Raw genomic sequence first — 19,583 nt, forward strand, 5'->3', positions numbered from 1 at the left:
AGGCTCCCCCATTGGCTTTAACCCTCCCACTTAATGTTCTCATTAATACACAAACATGTAAATATATATTATATAATATATACACATCTATACACACACATATATCCATATATATCGTGATTTCGATTTATCTCTGTCTTTGTTTGCCACAACAAAACCCTCATCAAAACATTTACTGTGTGGGAACACAACTTCGGGTAATCTAAGCTAGTCAGCCAGCCATAGCTGCACAATGACCTCTCAACCTCTGTCAGGTGAAATATTGGACGCACATTTTCTTCTTGAGTTTGGGTATTCTGTGGGTATTGTTTGTGTCAGTTTTGATTTAATAGCAAACAGCTATATTGTCTTTGTCTTCTTGCTCATCCTCTTCTTCTGTGTGTGTTTGTGTGTGTTTGTGTGTGTGTGTGTCAGAGAGAGAGAGAGAGAGAGAGAGAGAGAGAGAGAGAGAGAGAGAGAGAGAGAGAGAAGAGAGATCAGGACACAGGTAAGCAGGACTGCTTTCAATCCCCCTCCCCCACATTGCTTTCAAACTTCCTCTGTTGCCTTCAAGCCTCCCAAAGGGGTGGACCCTGTCCCTATTGGTTAACAGTAGGAGCCTCTCCTTCTCTCCTCAGATTTAAGTCACTGCCTAAGTTCTTCCTAAGCTCAACTGCTACCAGGAGGACTCAACATGTTTGGTGAGTAGCACCTGGGGTGAGCTGGGAACAGGAATGCCTGACCAAAGTCACCAAGAACTCCCTGCTATCAACAAACAGACTCTAACCTTCTCTACCCATCTGTCTCTCTATAGGAACACTGGTTGCCTCTGCCATAGGAGGAGGTTTGTCTCTTGCTCCTGAGGGTAATGTGGTGGGGACTTTGTGCTTTGAGGTGGGTGCCATTCCTGCTGCCTGCAGCTGGATTCTGGGGCTGCCTGCTTACAGACCAGGGGCTAGTGCTGTACTAACTTTCCTCCAGGGATGAGCTTATGATTCCTGTGCATCTTCTCCTCCAGACCTTATATATGATGAGCAGCAAGTAGAGGAATTTGGTGACTGCTGGGAGGGGGAGCTGCTGAGCACTGCAGGGTTGTTTTTACCCCTCACAACCCCAAGTCCAGTGAAGGTGGTGCTTCTCAAGTGTCACAGCCTGGCCACACCATGGCTCTGTCACTTCCTCCACTGACTTCTTTGCCTCCACCAGGCTCCCTCCAGTCGCCTTCTTCTTTACCTTGGGACCCCTTTCCATGCTCCTCAGAATAGGAACACAATAGAAACAGTCAAGGAACTCGTGAGTGGGTCATTTCCCCGAGCCTACGTCACCAGCTCCTCTCTCTACAGCTGTGGCTGTGGCAGGTGCACCCCTCGTCCTGACCGCCGTGGGCTTCACTGGGGCAGGCATTGCAGCTGGATCCATAGCAGCCAAGATGATGTCTGCTGCAGCAGTTGCCAATGGGGGTGGAGTTGCAGCAGGAAGCCTGGTAGCCACACTCCAGTCAGTGGGTGAGTGTCGGGCCAGGCAAGATGACCAGAGAACAACCTAAGTTTGGTGATTCCCATCCTCTCCGTCCAGTCCCACCTTCTTAAGTGAACTGTGTCTTCTAGTTCTGTCTCTACTTTCTGATTCACTCTGAGTGCAGTGGGGGTGTGGCCCCAGGGGAGAGGAGTGCTGGATGACAGAAATAGTCAGGGGTCTGACGCATGCTACTTGGACTCTGAATGTTCCCTAAGTGAGTGTTTTTCTACATTGGGTGCCTCTCTGTCCTGCTATGTAGAAAGGGCATTTCTGTGGTTAGCTCTCTGTCCTGTTTCGCAGTTTGCCCACATTTGTCTTCTCTCTCTGGTTTACTTTAAATAACTCAGGCTAAAGCAAGCCCCAAGGTTCAGACAAAAACTGTGTGGGCATCTCTGAGTCTCAAGCCACTGCCTGTCATTGCACTGTTTCCTTCTTAGGGGTCCTTGGACTCTCCACATCAGCCAACACGGTCCTGGGGGCTGCTGGTGCAGCTGCTGTAGCCTTGCTCTGAACATAGGAGACGACGTCTCTGTCAGCTCAACCCAAAGCCTATACAGACTACCCAGGACACAAAGTTCCAAAATGCGCCCTGAGAACCCTCTGTGATGTCAGAGAACGATGAAAAATAAAGTATATTGGCTGGTGTGTTTTGCCTTGCCTGTGTTGGCTCTTTGATTGGGGTTGTAGGCTGGGAGTTTCAAGTCTTCAGACTTTCCCAGACAGCCTTAGCCTGGAGATCAGAGGGAGGTGACAGGTTGGCCAGCAAACAATCAGTATACAAAAGGTTGGAGGTGGTCGCTCTCTTAATGGAAACAGTCTGTGTGGTATGAGGGCTTTGGGGGATTTATGGACCTCGCTTTATCCCTTATTCAAGGTAGAGCACAACGAGGTTTCTTTTATGAGGCAAAGGTGAGTGGTACTAAAGACCAAGACACCCTCCTGCCCCAGCACTTGGTCCTTCCTCATCAATGCCTGTGTATGTCCAGGGCTATGAGCCGCCTATAGCTACCCCACTGCACTGCCGAGAGGCTGACAGAAGACCACCATGGAATTCACTGAGCTCAGCTAACGCACTGTTACCTGAGGAACAAGATGGAATCAAAAAAGGTCACCATCATCTGTAATGTCTATGAAATGGAAAGGAGACACAAATTCCTGCCTCATGTTGTAGGGCCCTGACCACACTGTCACTTAAGGCTGACAGTCATTGCTCATATGATGCATTATGCAGGGCTGGGCAGGGTCCACACTAACACCTAGAAGTCTTGAGGCAGGAGAATACATTTCAGCAATCTCTATTAATTGGGACCCATTCATATGCTCAAGCCCTTCTAACTTCTGCAGTTTCTTTCTAATATCAGGGGGTGTCTGAATGACAAAATCAATGTTGGCCAGTTGCTAATTTACTGGGATCTGGATCTGAGGGGATGAACAAGGGGTAAGGCTCACACAGCTGCTCTAGGAGTCCAGGATGTGATTGCCAAGACTCTTGTATTACCTCTCCCACCCTAGAGGTTTTCCCAGGAGCTGGTTCAATCCTTGTAGAACATTCTGGAAAACCTGTTCAGAGCCTCGTTATCCTGAGCAGTGCTGATGTCCCAGTCATGTCCCATACAAGAGAAAACCCACTCTAACTGGGCTACACTGTCTGGCAGTGATGCTCTGCCAGACCCAAGGTTGGTGGGTGCTTAGGATCTGTGGGCATTCAGGCTAGGTCAGCTGCTGTACCGGTAGGTATAAAACCTGTCTCCAGAAGACTGATGTGGGCCTGAGGATTTCCAGAGAATTGTGGGTTTTGAATTATCCAGTTATACAAATCACTTCTTTAAAAGGTGACATAAATCATGAAAGAGAGAGTGGGAATCTTTGGGTCTGGGGACACAGTTGTAGTGGGACTTCTTTCTTAGAGGAAGGATGAAGCCTGTGTCTGTCCCAGGGAAATTCTTTCCACAGCCCCGGCGGTAGAGCCATCTGTATGCATGGACTGAAGACAGGATCCAATGTGAAGAAACCTTTTCCCACTGACAAGCATGACTAGTAAATTAATTCTTCTCTCCTAGCATGGACAAGGTCTGCACTGAGTCAGACACAGGGGTAAATTTAATTTCTTAGTAGACCTGTGGAACTGAAGTACAGGCAGAGGGTTTACACTGTGTTTGCTCAGCTGACTCACATGAGGGTATGATCCAGACCACCAGCAATAATCCCAGGATACACAGGGGTAGAGGGGATGGTTTGAATGCAAACCAGGCTCTGCCTTTGAGATGAGTGGCTCAAAGCAGGGTGCCAGGAAACCTCCTCACAGGAACTGATTGAAGCCCATTCTGGCTGGCATCTGAGAAGCCAGTGAGGTCAACTCCTCATTTTGAGGGACATAAGAAGGAGGTGATATACTCGTGGATCAGTACCAGGGCAAAGAGCAACTTCTGTTGTCACATTTAGATTCAATCCAGCTGAGCACACACCTATACCATGTGGGTCTGGGACAACATGGCAGGAGAAAGAGTTGAGCCTCACCCATCCCAAGCCCAGAGAGCAGAGTGCTCAGGTCCCTACCTTTGCAGTGCAAACAGCACACAGGAAGAGAAACAACAAGACACATAATAACTTTGTTTTATTTCTCATTTCCACCTAGGTGATTGTGTTAGCAGATTTTCCCCTGGGGTCATTAATCCAACTCTGTGTTAGACAACTTGGGCAGTGCATCCTATTGCCATGTCTGCCACCTCTGTTCCCATATCTGACACCTCTGTTGCCATGAAGAGAAAGGGGTAGAAACTTTCACAGATGCCCATCACACCGGACACAACAGCAGACCCTGCAGAGCCCACGAGGACTGTAGATGGCATGGAGAGTCCAGCAGCTCCTGGGAAGGAAAAGATGATGACCAATATATGATGAGATAAAACTATGGGTCAGAGAGGTCAGAGGTGCCAGGACCACCCTGGATGGCCGGAGGCACGGATCTCCACAGTACCCCTGCTATTTCTCAAAGGCTCTAGCACCTCTGTTCAACACTGTTGCTTTTGCAGGAAAAACTCCATACATGAACACTAGGTAATAGTCCAGATAGATAACATCCCCCTCTGCATGGAAAAGGTTGGTCCTAAGGAGAGGACTAAACCAGGTAAACCATCCTGCAATCCACCTCTCCCTCCTTTACCTCCCTCTGTTAAACACCAGAAAGAAGCAAAAGAGGAAACAGAGTGGGATGTGTCTGGTTCTTCTGCCAACACACCAGCAGAATGCAGAATGGCCACCAGCTTGGACTCCACCACCATTAGCAATAGCTGACAAGGACATCATCTTAGCTGCTAGAGAGGAGGCTGCAATTCCTGTCCCAGTGAAGCCCACAGCACTCAGCACAGGTGGTACAGCAGCTACTATCATGGCTGAGGGAAGAGGAGCTATGTCAAGTGGACTTGGAGATAGGGATGCCCCACCCCCACCCTGTGTCCAAATGCACTTGGTTGAGCCTGAAGGACTTCCAAGGGTCTAGAGAAGGAGAGGATGAGCAGAGCAGACAGAGCCAGGCTTCTCCTCTTCTCTGTAACTCCTCCTCAGGAGAAGCCTAGAGAGCACGGGTGAAGGGCTAGGCAGGAGGCACTCTGAACTGCAGTGCTGGGAGTCAGGATGCAGGGAGCACAGGAGGAGAGCAGCTGTTAGTCACTGAGGATGGAGTTCTTGCCTGGCTCTGACTGAGAGGAAGACCTTCAGAAAGGCTGCTTGCTGGGCTCAGTGTCTGTCTTGGTCTGATCTTGGGATAAGGGAGCAGACCTGAGTAGGTGTTTCCACAGGAAAATATCTTGCCCAGGCAATGGACATAAGTAGAACCCAACTGGAGTGTCAGGAGGAGGCATGTCCCGGCCCTGCTGGGTTCTCACTGAGCATGTCAGAAGCCACCAAACTGATGGAGCCTGCTGAGTGTTTAGGTCTGGGTCACTGTTGCTTGCATAGCCAGGCATTTTAAGCTGTTACTAATGGTGCAAAAAACACTTTGTCCTATGCTGTTACTACTGTTAGTAGGAAACTTGCTCATGCCCAATTTTTGCTTATTCTATAATATCCTGTGCTGCTGTGTTCTTAGAAACCAATCACAATAGATGTCAGTTAAAACTACTTTGTAGATACAGTCTTAATAAGCTTCAGTCTGAACACTTCTTGCACAATATATGAACTTTTATGGTTTTTGCCTATATAAGTTGCCCCTGGTATAGACCCCAACATAAAAGGAACATCTGCACCAATATAAAAAGCCATTTGAAATAAACTTTTAGTTCACCCTCAAGGTAGAAGTCTTAAGTTCCCAGACCTTCCTGAGAGTTGACGTTCTACTTGGCAGAAAGAACATGAACATGGTAACTGTCATCATGGTTGGCAGATGAGTATTAGGCAAGTAAGTCCCCGACCACACTTGATTAGCCATACCCAATGGGAAAGAGAGAAACGTATAACACATATAAGTTCCTAAGGAAGTCTCCTAACCCTAACTCCTGATTGGTAAAATAACTTGGCACAGGTGTTTGTGGATTTCAGGCTTGTGCTCTGTAGGATTCTGGCTCAGGAGAGCAGTCAGCTCCTGAGTCTGGTCTGAGGCCATGCTCAATCAGTCCTGGGGTGAATGCTCAACACCCTAGCCTTCTCTGAGTGACTTCAGTGTTCATGTGGTATGTGAGGTGAGTGCTGGACACCAACACACAGCAACTCTAGTGCGTTCCAAGTGTTTCTCTCCTTCCTAGAGCCCCCTTGGTAAATACTAAGTGGGATGAACAGTCCAGTCCCCCTTGTACTTTCAAGGTTATAATTAGGAGCTCAAAAGAATTCAAACAATGCATCAGGTCACAAGGTGACTGCTCTCACATGAGGGAGTGGGCATTGAGGAAGATGTGGCTTTTCCTGCCTCTACACCACTACACTCCTTCCTTCTTTCTAGTTCCTTCTTTCAACCAGTTCCCTCACTCAGTCACCACCTTTGCCCCATGACCTCTGGGAAGCCTACTGAAACAAGATGGGTTGTGCCCTGGCTCCATGCTGACAGAGACAGGTAGGAGGGGACCTGCACTATTTCCTGAAGTCAGTTACCACCCCCAAGCACAGCAACAGCAGCCTTGGCTAAAAAGGAAAAAGAAATCCTGTGAGAACTGTCACCCGCCCCTCCCCCACTCAGCTCTAAGGAAAGAAAGAGCCCTGTGTGCCCTCCCCTTAGAGAGAGAACCAGTGCATATCTCTGCCCTGAGCAGGACCTGACAGCCTGCCTCTGGAGAACTCCAAACATTTCAGAGAGATTATGCTTTGTCCTTCCCTTATCTATGAGCTGTTTGCCTGCTGTGGAGAAGGGAAATCTGAATCTACTTTTCTTCTCTCTGTCCACCAAAGCAGGGTCCATTCAAAGATAGCAAAACAAAAACAAACAAAAGCAGAGGCTTGAGGAACAGGTTGGTAGTAAAGTGACTGCCTTGGCTTCTATGAAAAAAAGAAAAAAGACCAGTATTCATGTATGTAGAACTAGAAAATGCATGTAGCCTCTCAGAGCACAGACTACTGGCTCTATAATTTAGGGCTGTGGGCCTGACTGATGTAGGGATAAGCCGCCATTATAAATGACTGCAGGTTGGCAGGCAGTCATGATGCTCTTGAAACTCAAAGGGCACATCTTCTCCAACAAGGCCACACATGCCAATCTTTCCAAAGCAGGCCAACCAACTAAGGACCACACACTCAAATATACGAGGCTTGAATTTCCTTCTCAGTCAAACCATAGATGCTAACATGCTGGGATTCGTCCCTCAGGATAGGACTACTAGTTGATATGATATAGTGTCAGCGTTTGATACTGTGGATTCTCAGACACACTCCTTGCCCCCAACACAAGGCAGTAATCTCCAGAGCATGGAGGAGTGCTTCATTGTAGGGTCTACTTGCAGCCAGGTAAAGGACCAGCACCAGTAATATATTTTATCTGAATGTTACCTGAGAGCCATGATTGAATTTACTGAGGCTGTAAGTCATTGTATCTAACGCGCCCCCCTGGCGCTTTTGCGTCCGCAGAGAAATCACGAGACGCAGAGAACAGGTAGTTACTGTAAACGAGGCTTTTAATCTTTATCACCCACGTGGAGAAACGTGGAGAGACTCGGAAGGAGGGGGGAGAGAGAGAGAGAGAAACAGAGAGAGAGAGAGAGAGCGCCAGAGGGCGCTGAGGAAGGGGTCCCCGCTTAAGTGCAGTCTAGAGTGACGTATTCACTTATGATTGGCTGTTCACTCACCACCCAATATGCCTCGGGATTGGCAGTGGCTAAGGCACGCCTATCTGCCTAGCAACTGCGCAGCTAAATGTTTACATCTGGCGAAACATGTGGCCAGGGCCAATCTTGGAAATGCAAACGTGTGGCCACTGAAACAGCAGCTCTCTACATCTCTCCCTGTTTAAATTATTAATATGAAACAGCCTTTTGCCGATTAAATGTAGTACCAAATAAGATTCGAACTCAAACCCAATCAAGCAAACTCCATCTTGGGGGGGGGAGTAAGCGATCAAGAGCTTATAGCCCGAAGATTTTTCCTTACCCTTCCAGGTGCCATGGAAACCAGTCCTCTGGGTGCATGGGCTAAGGAAATATAAAGAGAATTGACACCCATCCCTGTGCAATGGAGTATATATATAGCTCCCAGGAGTGCGAGGGCTGTCAACCTATTATTAGGTATCACAATTATTTAGGCAAGAGCTGACTAGACAAGACCTCTCATCTACCCAGTGCAAATGAGCTGAGCTCTTGGGGTGCATAGACTGAGAGTGTCTCTGTCATAGGCTATTTTTTAGCCTAGATCGTCAAATTTGAGGGAGGGATGCTTGCTCCAAGGCTTGCGAGTGCTTAGGCTTTTAGCTACCTTGTCACTTATATTGCTGGGCTCTGAGCTTACAAACCAACCATTTATGAATACTAATTCACATCATAGAGCTGTATATCAAGCAGGCCTATTCCCGCTCTTTAGAAAGAAAGAAAGAAAGAAAGAAAGAAAGAAAGAAAGAAAGAAAGAAAGAAAGAAAGAAAGAAAAGGCAGAAGAAATTTATTTTTAAGAAGTAAAATCTCCACGGGAAACAGGCTCCATCCACACTCCATCAAGGCTGGAAATCCGGATTTGCAATCACTGTTGTATCTGGTCCAATTTCCCATTTCACTTTCCTTTTAAATAAGCAGAAAGATCATGGCTTTAAGTAAATGCATCATTCACAAATCTTAGAGGTGTAACACCTGGATGTGGGGCTGTTGACACAGTTTATTTGAGCCACATCTGTGAGCCCCTTCACATGGGCTAGAGCCAATCAACTCTCTGATTGACCAAAGTCTATTTTAAGTCTCCATAACGATGTACTGAGATGGGCACAAAGGTAGGCACATGCACAACCAAGGCTAGGTCTAGTGATCCATTCTAGCCTTGTGCTAAAAAGCATGTAACATTTTTACAATCCAAGATATCAGAATTATTCTGAAGGTTGGATAACATAAGGAAAAATGAAGGGTCTACACACACCAACACCGGTTGTGCAGATGTATTTTTAAACACCTTACTAATTTTTAATGTTATTTAAATGGCTAGAGATATTAAATCTTGTAGCCGAAACATTTTGCACTTTATGAAACATATTTAACAAGACAAAGGCAGATATACCCCTTTTTAACATTTTAAAACAATGACTACAACACATAATTTAATTGTGTTAAAGCAAGATAAACTCAAGAAAATATATATATGATTTTATTTTGGACTTGTATCTCTTTGAAAACATTAAACAGAGGTTTTAAATCCTCTTATGGTAAGCTTAAAATGAGGTTTTAGTCAAATAATATCTCTTAACAACCTTTAAAAATTATTAAGAGTAATTTAAGATTAAAGTAAACTATTTTTCTTTGCATGTACACTCATAGGCCAGAAGATGCCGTTAGATCCTCACCACAAATGGTTGTGAGACACCACGTGGCCGCTGGGAGTTTAGCCTTTATATTTTAAATTAAGTCCAGCCTTAATGGCTGAGTTATTTCTAAAGTCAAATTGACTCAAACATTGAAAGACACTGTCTTTGAATACTTTTTTGAAGTAACAAGTATTTTAAAAATTTTAAAAGCTCGCTATATTGAGGCAATAGCTTGTAGAAAAAATTTTCTTTAGAGAAATCCACTAATCAAATATAATATATATCAAAAGATTTAACCTCTTACCCTTTTTGTATTAAGGCAACAAAATTTGTATATATATGTAAAATATAAAACATTACCCATTTTCTGAAGCAATTATTTTTTAACAAATATTGTTTCATGGGCTCTTAAACATTATGAATAAATTTATTACCTATAAACCTTTTACCTTTACCAAAAATGTAAAGGAATGGTATAAAAATATTTTTTATGTAAACATTTATTGAAATGGTAGCTGGATAAGACAAGTTAGGTTGTATAAAACTTAAATTTGAACTTTATTTTGGATTAATTTAATAACCAATCTTTTTTGTCTCATGAGAATATCGGATAAAAGCCAATTTTATTTTTTAATAATTGTTACACATTTTAAAGGAATCTAAGGCATCTTATTTTTAACAGCTTTGAATATAGGTTATCTTGTTAGGATCTGGTCTTTAGACTCAGAACGAAAACTGCTTCTGGCCGTAGCCTGCGTGTCTTAATTCAAATGTAAATGTACTTAACCTCCCTCTGCCTGCCTGCCTGCCAGTTTAGGCGCAGTTCTGAACTGAGATATTTTGCTTTTATTTAAAACCTTAAATTTGAACTAAAAACCTCTGGAATAATTTACGATTTTATTAAATCCCACATCGATATACTCAGCCACAATGGCAGGAGAGTCAGCCGAGATCTTGTAATCCAGCTTCCTTCTTTGTGATCTTCCCCGCTTCTGTAGCTTCTGTAGAAGGTTCCCGCTTCTGTAGCTGCGTCTGCACCACGGGGGGCCAGCGGCTCCAGGCCGCGCTCCGCCATCGCGAGCGCGCTTGCGCTGCCATGTGCCACGGGCCGAATTAGATTGTTTTCGCCTGTGAAAGAAACACAAAAAAGACCCTCTCCCGGGCCGCAAAATGCGCCCAGACAATTTTTCAGGCTTCCCTTCCCACGAAAGGCAGCTACATGTTTCGCCGCTGCAGCCGCGCCTGTGCGCGATTCCGCCGCAGCGGCCGCGGCTGTGCGCGGTTTTAAAATCCTTTGTTTCACTATTAAAGGCGTGCGTCGCCACCGCCCGGCTTCCTCTGTCCGCCGGATTCTCTTTTGCACCCACTTTTTCCCACCTGCCGGTGGTTCCATGGACTCTGCAGTAGTCCTAGTTACTTTTGAGCACCCCATTTCTCCAGGCTCCTTGGCCTGCCGCCGGCTTAAACTAACACACTCTGGTTCTGATAGCTTGGAACGGACCTCTCGTGAAACCTTTTGACTTGTCCTAATAGCTGAAAGCAACGCAAACAGGAAGCTAGCTATTGCGGTGGCAATGGGAGAATATCCACCCGCGACGAGGGTTTCTATCCCAAGCATACCTTCCGGAGGTGACCCCGACATCCACAGTTTGTTAACCGTTCTCGAAGCTCAGGGTTCCTTCCGCTAACGCGTAGGGATCTGCCGCCTGGGAAAACCGCGCGTGGGTTTCGCTCGCGTGGAGAATCTGCGCGCTTGGATTCTCGTGCCTGGAACTTAACCCGGGATTTTCGGCACCAGATCTAACGCGCCCCCCTGGCGCTTTTGCGTCCGCAGAGAAATCACGAGACGCAGAGAACAGGTAGTTACTGTAAACGAGGCTTTTAATCTTTATCACCCACGTGGAGAAACGTGGAGAGACGCGGAAGGAGGGGGGAGGGGGGAGGGGGGGAGGGAGGGAGAGAGGGAGAGAGGGAGAGAGAGAGAGAGAGAGAGAGAGAGAGAGAGAGAGAGAGCGCGCCAGAGGGCACTGAGGAAGGGGTTCCCCGCTTAAGTGCAGTCTAGAGTGACGTATTCACTTATGATTGGCTGTTCACTCACCACCCAATATGCCTCGGGATTGGCAGTGGCTAAGGCACGCCTATCTGCCTAGCAACTGCGCAGCTAAATGTTTACATCTGGCGAAACATGTGGCCAGGGCCAATCTTGGAAATGCAAACGTGTGGCCACTGAAACAGCAGCTCTCTACAATTGTATACTCCTTCAAGAAGCTTTCTCAGGTTCTCCAGGGTAGAACTCCTTACTCTAGACACGAACATCCCACACTGAGTCATAGTAAGGTCATGGGCTCAGTTCCCAACAGTGTGAGCCATTTAGGATCCTGATCTCCTGCAGCCACTGGGCCCAGATTGAATTCTCTGAAGCTCAAAGGGCCAGGAGTTCAAAGGTAACCTGGAGAATTTAGCCAGGTCTCCAGTGGCCTTGGGGTAAAAGGCAGAGGAATGGAAACAAGGCTTGTCCAAATCAGGTGCTGAGTGGCCAGAGGTTAGAAGGAATTTGCTGCTCACTGGTACTGACTGGCAAGCAGGAGGGCAGGTTGCCTGTTTGTCAACTGATTGCACATGGGCCATGAGACAAGAAGGTCCTCCCTTAAGGATGGGTGTTATCTGTCTGTTTTCCAGCATGCTGGACTCCACTGATGGTCACAGGGATAGCCTTGACTCTGGTGGATCTTCAGAGCTTCTGCCATGGGCTCTTCTTTCCATCACCGCCCTCCATATGTTGTTTGTCCAACTCTGAATTTCCTTTCTATTTAGTGGCCCTCAGAGAAGGAAAGGCCCTACAGTCTCTCTTGCCCAGGGCCTTGGAAGAATGGTCCATAGTGGTCAATGAAGAATAATATTGACAGGCATGGTGGTGTCAACATTTTGAACATTGAAAAGTTTGTCAGAAATATTGCCACAAGCTTAAGGTTGATTGTCCTGGGCTACATCCATAGTGCTCTCTGAGCAAGCCTGGGCTATTCTGTGAGCTCCTTTTGAGAGGCGGGGGTGAAATGTTACCTTTTCTGAGGACATTAGAAAAATTCTAGAACTAACCAATGTCACTGGCCAGCAATTAACATGTGAACGCCTCAATAAATTTCTACTCACTAACATTCTACAGATCTTACGTCCTCTGGTAAATTCCCTATCGATCTGAATCCCTGACATGCACCCAAAGGAATGTGAGAGGGGACTTGTCATAGTTCTTCATGTAGACCTAGGTCCCAAGAAAAAGTGTCAGATGGACATGCAGGGCCAGTGACTTCCAAAGGGGGAAACAGCCAAGGTGGAGGCAGGGCACCCAGATAAAATGGTGCCAACTTTCAAGTTCTTTTCAGAGTTGAAAAACTACTGTGATTGACAACATACTTGGTGATGGAACCTAGCAGATGAGGTAGGTTTCAGTTTTTCAACTCCCTCCAGGCCTGACACATCCACTCTAGGTGAAGACACGCCCAGTGACTAAAGACAGCCAATGAGAAGTTTTGATTTCCCCTGCTCTCTTCACTCAGGTGACAGGAAGTTTGGGCAACCAGCACTCCTACTGGAGCAAAAACACAAGTGGCTTGTTATCTTACATAAACATCAGCTCCAGGCCTTCATGACTTTGGGCAAGTGGGGCTTATAGATGACAGGATTATTTGATATCATATATAATATATATTATACATCTCTAAAGAACAGCAATTTAAACTTAGAAAAAAGACCTTTAGGCCTTACAAGGGTTATGTAAACAATAAGAAATGCTGTAAAAATGGATAGAAAAAATGAATTTTAGCCAAGGCTACCCTTAAAATAGGTATGATGAATGTATGCCAACCTAAGAAACAAACAGTAGCAGAGAAAACACAATGATGGTATTGTAGACTTTTCACCCCGCCTGAAATCCCTGTGTAATATGTATTCACACAAGGCGAAGCATATTCAAGGAACCCAGGCAACCATAACCATCACTCCACAAACATTCAGAGGCAGAATATATGGCCAAGCCAAACCTGTACTACTACATCAGATGCCCTGGGACTGGAGTTACAAATGATTGTGAGACACTATGCAGGAGCTGGGAACTAAGCCTGGGTCCTCTGAAAGAGCACCAAAGGCTCTAAACTTCTGAGCCAGCTCTCCATACTCTCATGATCTTAAACAGTCAATACAAACAAGGAAAACTAGACTTTCCTTAAATCCCTTCTCACAGCCCATGGGTGTGGTGTGTGGTGTCTCCCCACCCGCAGTGTTTGGAGCTTGAGGGTCTCATTCCTCCCATCAGCTGGCATCCAAGGGTCAGCACAGAGCCAGGTAAGCTCCTACAAGGACCTATGAGCCCTCATTTTGTCGGGAGCCATAATGGGACAAGCTAATAATGAGCAGATGATCATCCTGAAATGCTTGCCTCGGATTATTTTATAATCTGCGACAAGTGTGCCCCATTAGCAAGGCTGTGGTGGACGTGATTTTAGGAAAGATTCCTGCTATTAATATGCTTTTCCCATTATTACTATTATTAGACATATGTAACAATCACTAAGCAATAGCACACCCTTTTGTAGCAGATCTCTGCAGATCCACGAAGATGTACTGTCTTGTAGTGATACTATATAGACAAATAGATGACTTCTTAAGTCTTAATGATGATCTTATAAGAATTCCTAAAATTATATCAGTGATTATTAAGTTCTTTTATATCGGGACTGCTATTAAGTCCCTTAGGCATAGTCAAACTGCAATGAGAACTCTGCCAGTCTCCTGAGTGTTATCAGTTAATTGCCCCAAGAGTGATAGTAACTGGACCTTCTCCTGCTCAGAGCACATTCCAGGAGGTCATAAAACAATTAGCCTAGGTTACTAGAGGGAATCCACAATTTATTATAGGTACCAGGACAGAAGAGAAAATATTGCCTGGGTTTATCTATACAAAACTTCAAAAATTTCTTAAGTTATAGTTTCAAACTTTCTACGAACCTGTGGAGCTAGACAGGTGATGAATGTCTAGTTAGATAATTACTCCTAATGGGTATTCATGTAAACATTCTGTGTTGTAAACTTCTATTTCAATTTATGACTTGAAATTTGGTGTGAACTTGTGATGAACCTTGTAACATGTGACCATGTACTCTGAAAGATGTGTAAGTTCTGAGGACAAAGAGATGAGAGTTCAGTTAGAATGAGCAGAGTTAGACTAGTCAGTTAGTTAGGACCCCATCGCCCTTTCCTTTCCCCCTGCCTAGAATTTTTCTCCCTTAGGTTTTTTACTTTGTTAGAATCTTTTCTTCTTCCCCACTCAGGACCTTTCCACGTTTTCCCTCAGATGGCTTTCATAGGATACCTTTTACACTTAATAAACTCTATAGTAACTTTTCTAAAGTGTCTTCTCTTCCTCCAAGTTAGAGCCCAGCAGTTCCTGCTGAGATAGAACACAGGCCATGTTGCCTAATCCTCTGCTGTTAGGCTACAGGTGTTAATCACCTAAGCCTGCAGTCTCTTACCCTCAGAAGTTTTTAGGATAGTACAAGGCTATTTACTTAACACCTTGCTGGTCTTAGGGCCAGGATGTTGACTGCAGGTCAGCTACAGTAGCATAGGGGCTGCCTCAAGAAGAACCTGACGGTGGGAGGAGGAGAAGAAAGAAGAACCAGCTGCTTTTCTCTCTCCCCCTTTCACCCCCAAGCTGGGGGCGAGGGGGTTGGCTCCCGGCATCTTTCCTACATGTGGCACAAAGACCTCTGAATCAGAAAAGGAGTCTCAGCTCTGTCCTCCTTGAATGATCTCTCCAGAGTGTGGTGACAAAGACCCTCAGCACACAGTGTCCCAAGTCCATCTACATAAGAGCTGTTGTTCCTGGAACAGGCAGCCATTGCAGGCTCTTCAATTCCTGCTCAAAGATGGCACCTTCACATGTGGAGCCTAGAGCACAGGTTTTTGAGGTGAGGTGGTAAAAAACTGCAACCTGCAGATAGCCACCAATGACAGTCATGACTTGCTACTTGAGGATAGAAGAGGCTTCCCAAGAGTACAGCAGCAATTGTGGCCAGTGTCAGAGACTCTCCTATAAGCCAACACAAGGCATATCCACAAGTGACAGGCGTCTCCACCACACAAGTGTCAGCAGTTGATTGGCATCTGAAAATTAGAGACTGCTTAGTGAAGTTATTCTGTCAGTGAATCAGCACTAGCTTGGGCTTCACCCTAGAGATTTTGGAACATTGGGAGGCTCAGCCAGGATGGCTGACTGAATTCAAGGCCAACCTGAGCTACCATTGTTAGAGACTGTCTAAAAATGAAAACAAAACAATAAAAACCAGACAAGAAAATTGAGACTTCCCACATTCATAGGATGCCCCTCTAGTGAAGAGGACACAAAATCCTCACACAGGAGGACTTGATTCCTCTATCCAAGTCCCTCCCTGCAATAATGGGAAATACAGATACTCCCATGAACCCCTGCACCCCAAGTCTAGCTCCCACACTGAAGGTGGCCAGCATGTCAAGTGAGAAACCCTTGTAAATCTGCCTTCTGAATGAGGAGGCCCAAAAAGACAGGCACACAAGAGCACTTGGCTGGGGTTGGACAATTGTAAAATCAATGCAGTGATGAGAAGAACCTGGAGCCCATGCTTCTGGATCTACAGTCAAGAAATTTTATCTCTAGACAAGAAAAATAACTAACATCTCTCCTGTCCATTCTCAAAATTGGACACTGCTTTATTACCACATAAAACACAGTCACTGAAACTGTTCTGGAACTAGCCTAATGTAACACTACCTTGCTATATGGCACTTGAGACCTTGTCACATTTAAGCATCCAGGCCTCACCCTTGGGCCAATGGGTCCAGGTCACTCCATCTGGTCCTTCGAGGCTTCCTGCAGGAGGTGCTCTAGACTGGACCACACAGTGAGTCACCTCCCTCTGTCCTTTCAAGAGGAGTCCCTTCCTCTGTCCCACCTGATGCCAATTTTCCACTCAGGGCCAGCCTGAAAGATGGACAAGCTTGAGGGAGACAGCACCCCAAATGTATGTATTGAGCATTTGTATAAACCATGTATAGACAGGTTCCCACTTAACATGAACCCCATGCTCATATAGTAGAGGGCACATACCTTAGCCTCTTGCATCCATGGAAAGAGGCAGCAACATCGCATGAATTGTTAAGCCAATATTTTGCAGGTAAGTGTTCTAAAGCACCCAAGGCTTGTTCTTAAACACAAAGCTGCTTAAGGACCAGCCCAGACCTTATAAGACAATGGTGATTTGAAGTTGTTCAGCCCTGGGGCTGGTCTGATTCTTACCTACCCCGATACCCCAGGCCCTGGATTGCTTGTCACCTGGGAAAAGCTGTCCTAACCTCAAGCATCAAACACTGTTCTGACCCTCATACTACTTCAGCAGGCTTAGAGCACTGCAGATATGCAGACCAGCTCAGGGTTTTCATGAGGGATTAGAGGTTCAGGCTTACCAGGGCTCCTGTGTGGTAGGAACAGGACTGTAATGTGTGAACTGTAGCACACCTGGTAGTTAAGTGCTTATCCACTTACCTGAAAGGAGACTCCTGAGCAGCCATCATCCTTCAAGGGTCAGACCTGGGTCATTATTATTGTAGGCATTCTGGTTAGGAGAGAAGCCCTTCCCATACCTACTTACTCCCAGCTCCATACTGCAGCCAAAGGCTCCCTTTAGGTAGACCATGGCCCTCATAGGACAGGGCCTGCTCAGTAGACACACATGAGGTCCAGCTCTTCAGGCCTGCTGCTTCTCCTTGAAATAGGAGCATTAGATAGGATTACTCCATAAAGTCTTCAGAAAGGACCAACCCCTGGCAGTGACAATAGTGTGCATAGGACCAGAGAGGAACACTTGTTGAAGGCATGCCCTGAAACCCAATGCTGGTACTCATGAAACTGAGCAGTCTGGGCCTAAGGTCTCCCCCAACAAAAGGTACTTACATGGGCACAGGTTCATACAAGTAAGGCAGGGAGTTTCTAAGTCAGGGTTCTCTCCACAGAGGACACAGCAGGATAAATCAACACAGAGGCAGATGAATAGAGACCTGAATGCCAGGGTGGATACCTACCTGGACAACAGGACTCTGTACAGGCATAGCAGCTGACAGGGAGACAAAAGAGAACCTGGAGATGAATCCAGATGCCTCAGAATTTGGGCTCCATGGAGATCACCACAGGAGCCTTCCTGGAAGACATGGCTTTACCCTATTGATATGTCTCCCCAAGTCTTACCAACATCAGGCCAGGCTCAGAGTCAATTAGCATAGGAAAGGTCCAGAGGTACAACTCTGGTACAGCCATGGATGGCTGGACAGTGGAAGTCAGAGGGAGGACACGGATATATAAAAGGAGTGCTAAGGAGGAGAGAGAGAGTCCACAGGGGAAGGTGACCTGGGTCTGGTTCAGGAAGAAAACACGTAGAAGGCCTCAGAATGGGCATTCTCTAACTTCCACAGGCTCAAACTAAAACATGGCTGGACACAACCGCCCTTGGACTTCAAGGAAAGAGCAGGTGGGTCAGAGTCCTCAAGCCAGTCAGCCCCAGTGCCCACTGCTGCTTCAAGCAACCATAGCTTCCTGCCTCCACACTGAAGTGGTACAGTCAAGTAGATCTGGAGTCTGGAAAAACAGCCCCTCCCCTCCAACACCAGAGCATCCCCTGACAGAATGAGGGGGGGCACTGAGGAATATGAAAAGGGCAAGAAGAATGGAAGGAGGGAGGGATGAGCAGAGAGAAGAGACAGCTTAAAGGGAGATAAAGATGACAGGGAAAGAGAAAGGAGAAACAAGCCCCAGGATGTGACCTTGAGTAAGACCTTGGACCCTGAGCCTCAGTTTCCCATCACTATGGCAAGTGGCCATTTAGTTCCATCCTCCCTTACTCTACCTAGACCCTGCCCTCAGTATAATAACAAAAACCCTCCAACATCACACCATCCCCATCGACCCTCTGATCTGCTACTTCTCAAACTTCTACTTCATGTTATAGTAACCCCCCCAACCTTAAGATCACTTTTATTGCCAACCTAAAACAGTCACCTTGCTACACTTATGATTGATACTGTAAATATCTGGTATGCAACCCCTGTGAAAGGTCCATTAGAACTCCAGAGGAGACACAGCCTGAGACCCACAGGGTGAAAACCACTGCCTAATCCAAGTCTCACTGTCTAAACAGGACATGCTTTGCTCATCTGGTCATGCTACTGGGACTTAAAAAAGCCATGAACGCCTCAGAAAGGCTGCCCTCTCCATCCCTGCCATCAAGATGCCTGAGGACACAGGTATTTGGGAGCATGCTTTTCTGAACAAGGATTCATCTGGGGTCAGCCTAAGCCTTCATGCTAAAGGGTCAGGAGGAAATGTGCCATGACTATCATAGGTCACAAAAGATGTGTCACTGGGGTTAAAGGTCACAGGCTGTGCTTTGAGGGTGAGGGCTGACCCATGGACTGAGGAGGAGCTGGAGAGTAAGTTTCATCTCTACTCTGATATTTCACTCCCTCCCCAACACGCACATCCCTCTCTCCTCTTCAGCACAGACTTACCAGTAAGGATCCAGAGGCCTTCATGGTCACCCCAGGGACTTGAGGTAGAAGTCACTCAAGAGAGTGTTTTGAGTCCACAGATAAGTGCCAAGTGTTGAGAAGGGCAGGATAGGACCCTAACAGGAGGGGAAGGGCAGGGAACATTCTATGGGACGCAAGGGCGGGGGAGCCTATTGGCTCCATGGGCAAGGAAGTGGGATACACAGTAAACCCAAAAATACTGGCCCTACAGCTGCAGGCAGGTCCTTGTTTCAAAGTGCTCAAAAGATCCTAGAGGGGTGGGAGGAGCCCTACTGGGAAGGGAGGGAGGGACATCTACAAGGTACAGGGCTGGGGAGACCAATCAGTCTCATGGGCAAGGGGCCTGGGACATACAAGGTTGCCACAGCTGCTGTTCTGCAGAGGGAAACAGCTGGAGAGTTCAACAGAACAACAGGCCAGTACTTTTAAAAAATGAGTAGCATCAAACTTGGGGGCTTGTGGACTCAGATCTGAGTAGAGCAGGGGCCCAGGGTTGTCCAAGAAGTCTCTGCAGATGATGACTGTGGTGACTCCAGCCCCAACACTGTGAATCACAAGTGA

The 19,583-nt window shown here is 46.4% G+C and overlaps 2 protein-coding genes across 2 annotated transcripts; one reads left to right on the forward strand and one right to left on the reverse strand.

The window, feature by feature from the left end:
• Positions 1–552: 552 nt before the first annotated feature.
• On the forward strand, positions 553–2,142 carry LOC143436839 (interferon alpha-inducible protein 27-like protein 2A). Its single transcript, XM_076921311.1, has 4 exons — positions 553–680; positions 794–823; positions 1,323–1,484; positions 1,935–2,142. The coding sequence occupies exons 1-4, from the start codon at positions 674–676 to the stop codon at positions 2,006–2,008; spliced, it is 273 nt and encodes a 90-aa protein (XP_076777426.1). The 5' UTR covers positions 553–673; the 3' UTR covers positions 2,009–2,142.
• Positions 2,143–4,181: 2,039 nt separating this feature from the next.
• Positions 4,182–19,025, reverse strand: LOC143436565 (interferon alpha-inducible protein 27-like protein 1). The gene is made up of 5 exons (XM_076920879.1): positions 19,002–19,025; positions 12,719–12,803; positions 6,580–6,609; positions 4,728–4,889; positions 4,182–4,363 (listed from the first exon to the last, which is right to left on the reverse strand). The coding sequence occupies exons 1-5, from the start codon at positions 19,023–19,025 to the stop codon at positions 4,182–4,184; spliced, it is 483 nt and encodes a 160-aa protein (XP_076776994.1).
• Positions 19,026–19,583: the final 558 nt, after the last annotated feature.

Source organism: Arvicanthis niloticus, chromosome 23 (assembly GCF_011762505.2).
Source record: "Arvicanthis niloticus isolate mArvNil1 chromosome 23, mArvNil1.pat.X, whole genome shotgun sequence".
Classification (NCBI taxonomy): domain Eukaryota; kingdom Metazoa; phylum Chordata; class Mammalia; order Rodentia; family Muridae; genus Arvicanthis; species Arvicanthis niloticus.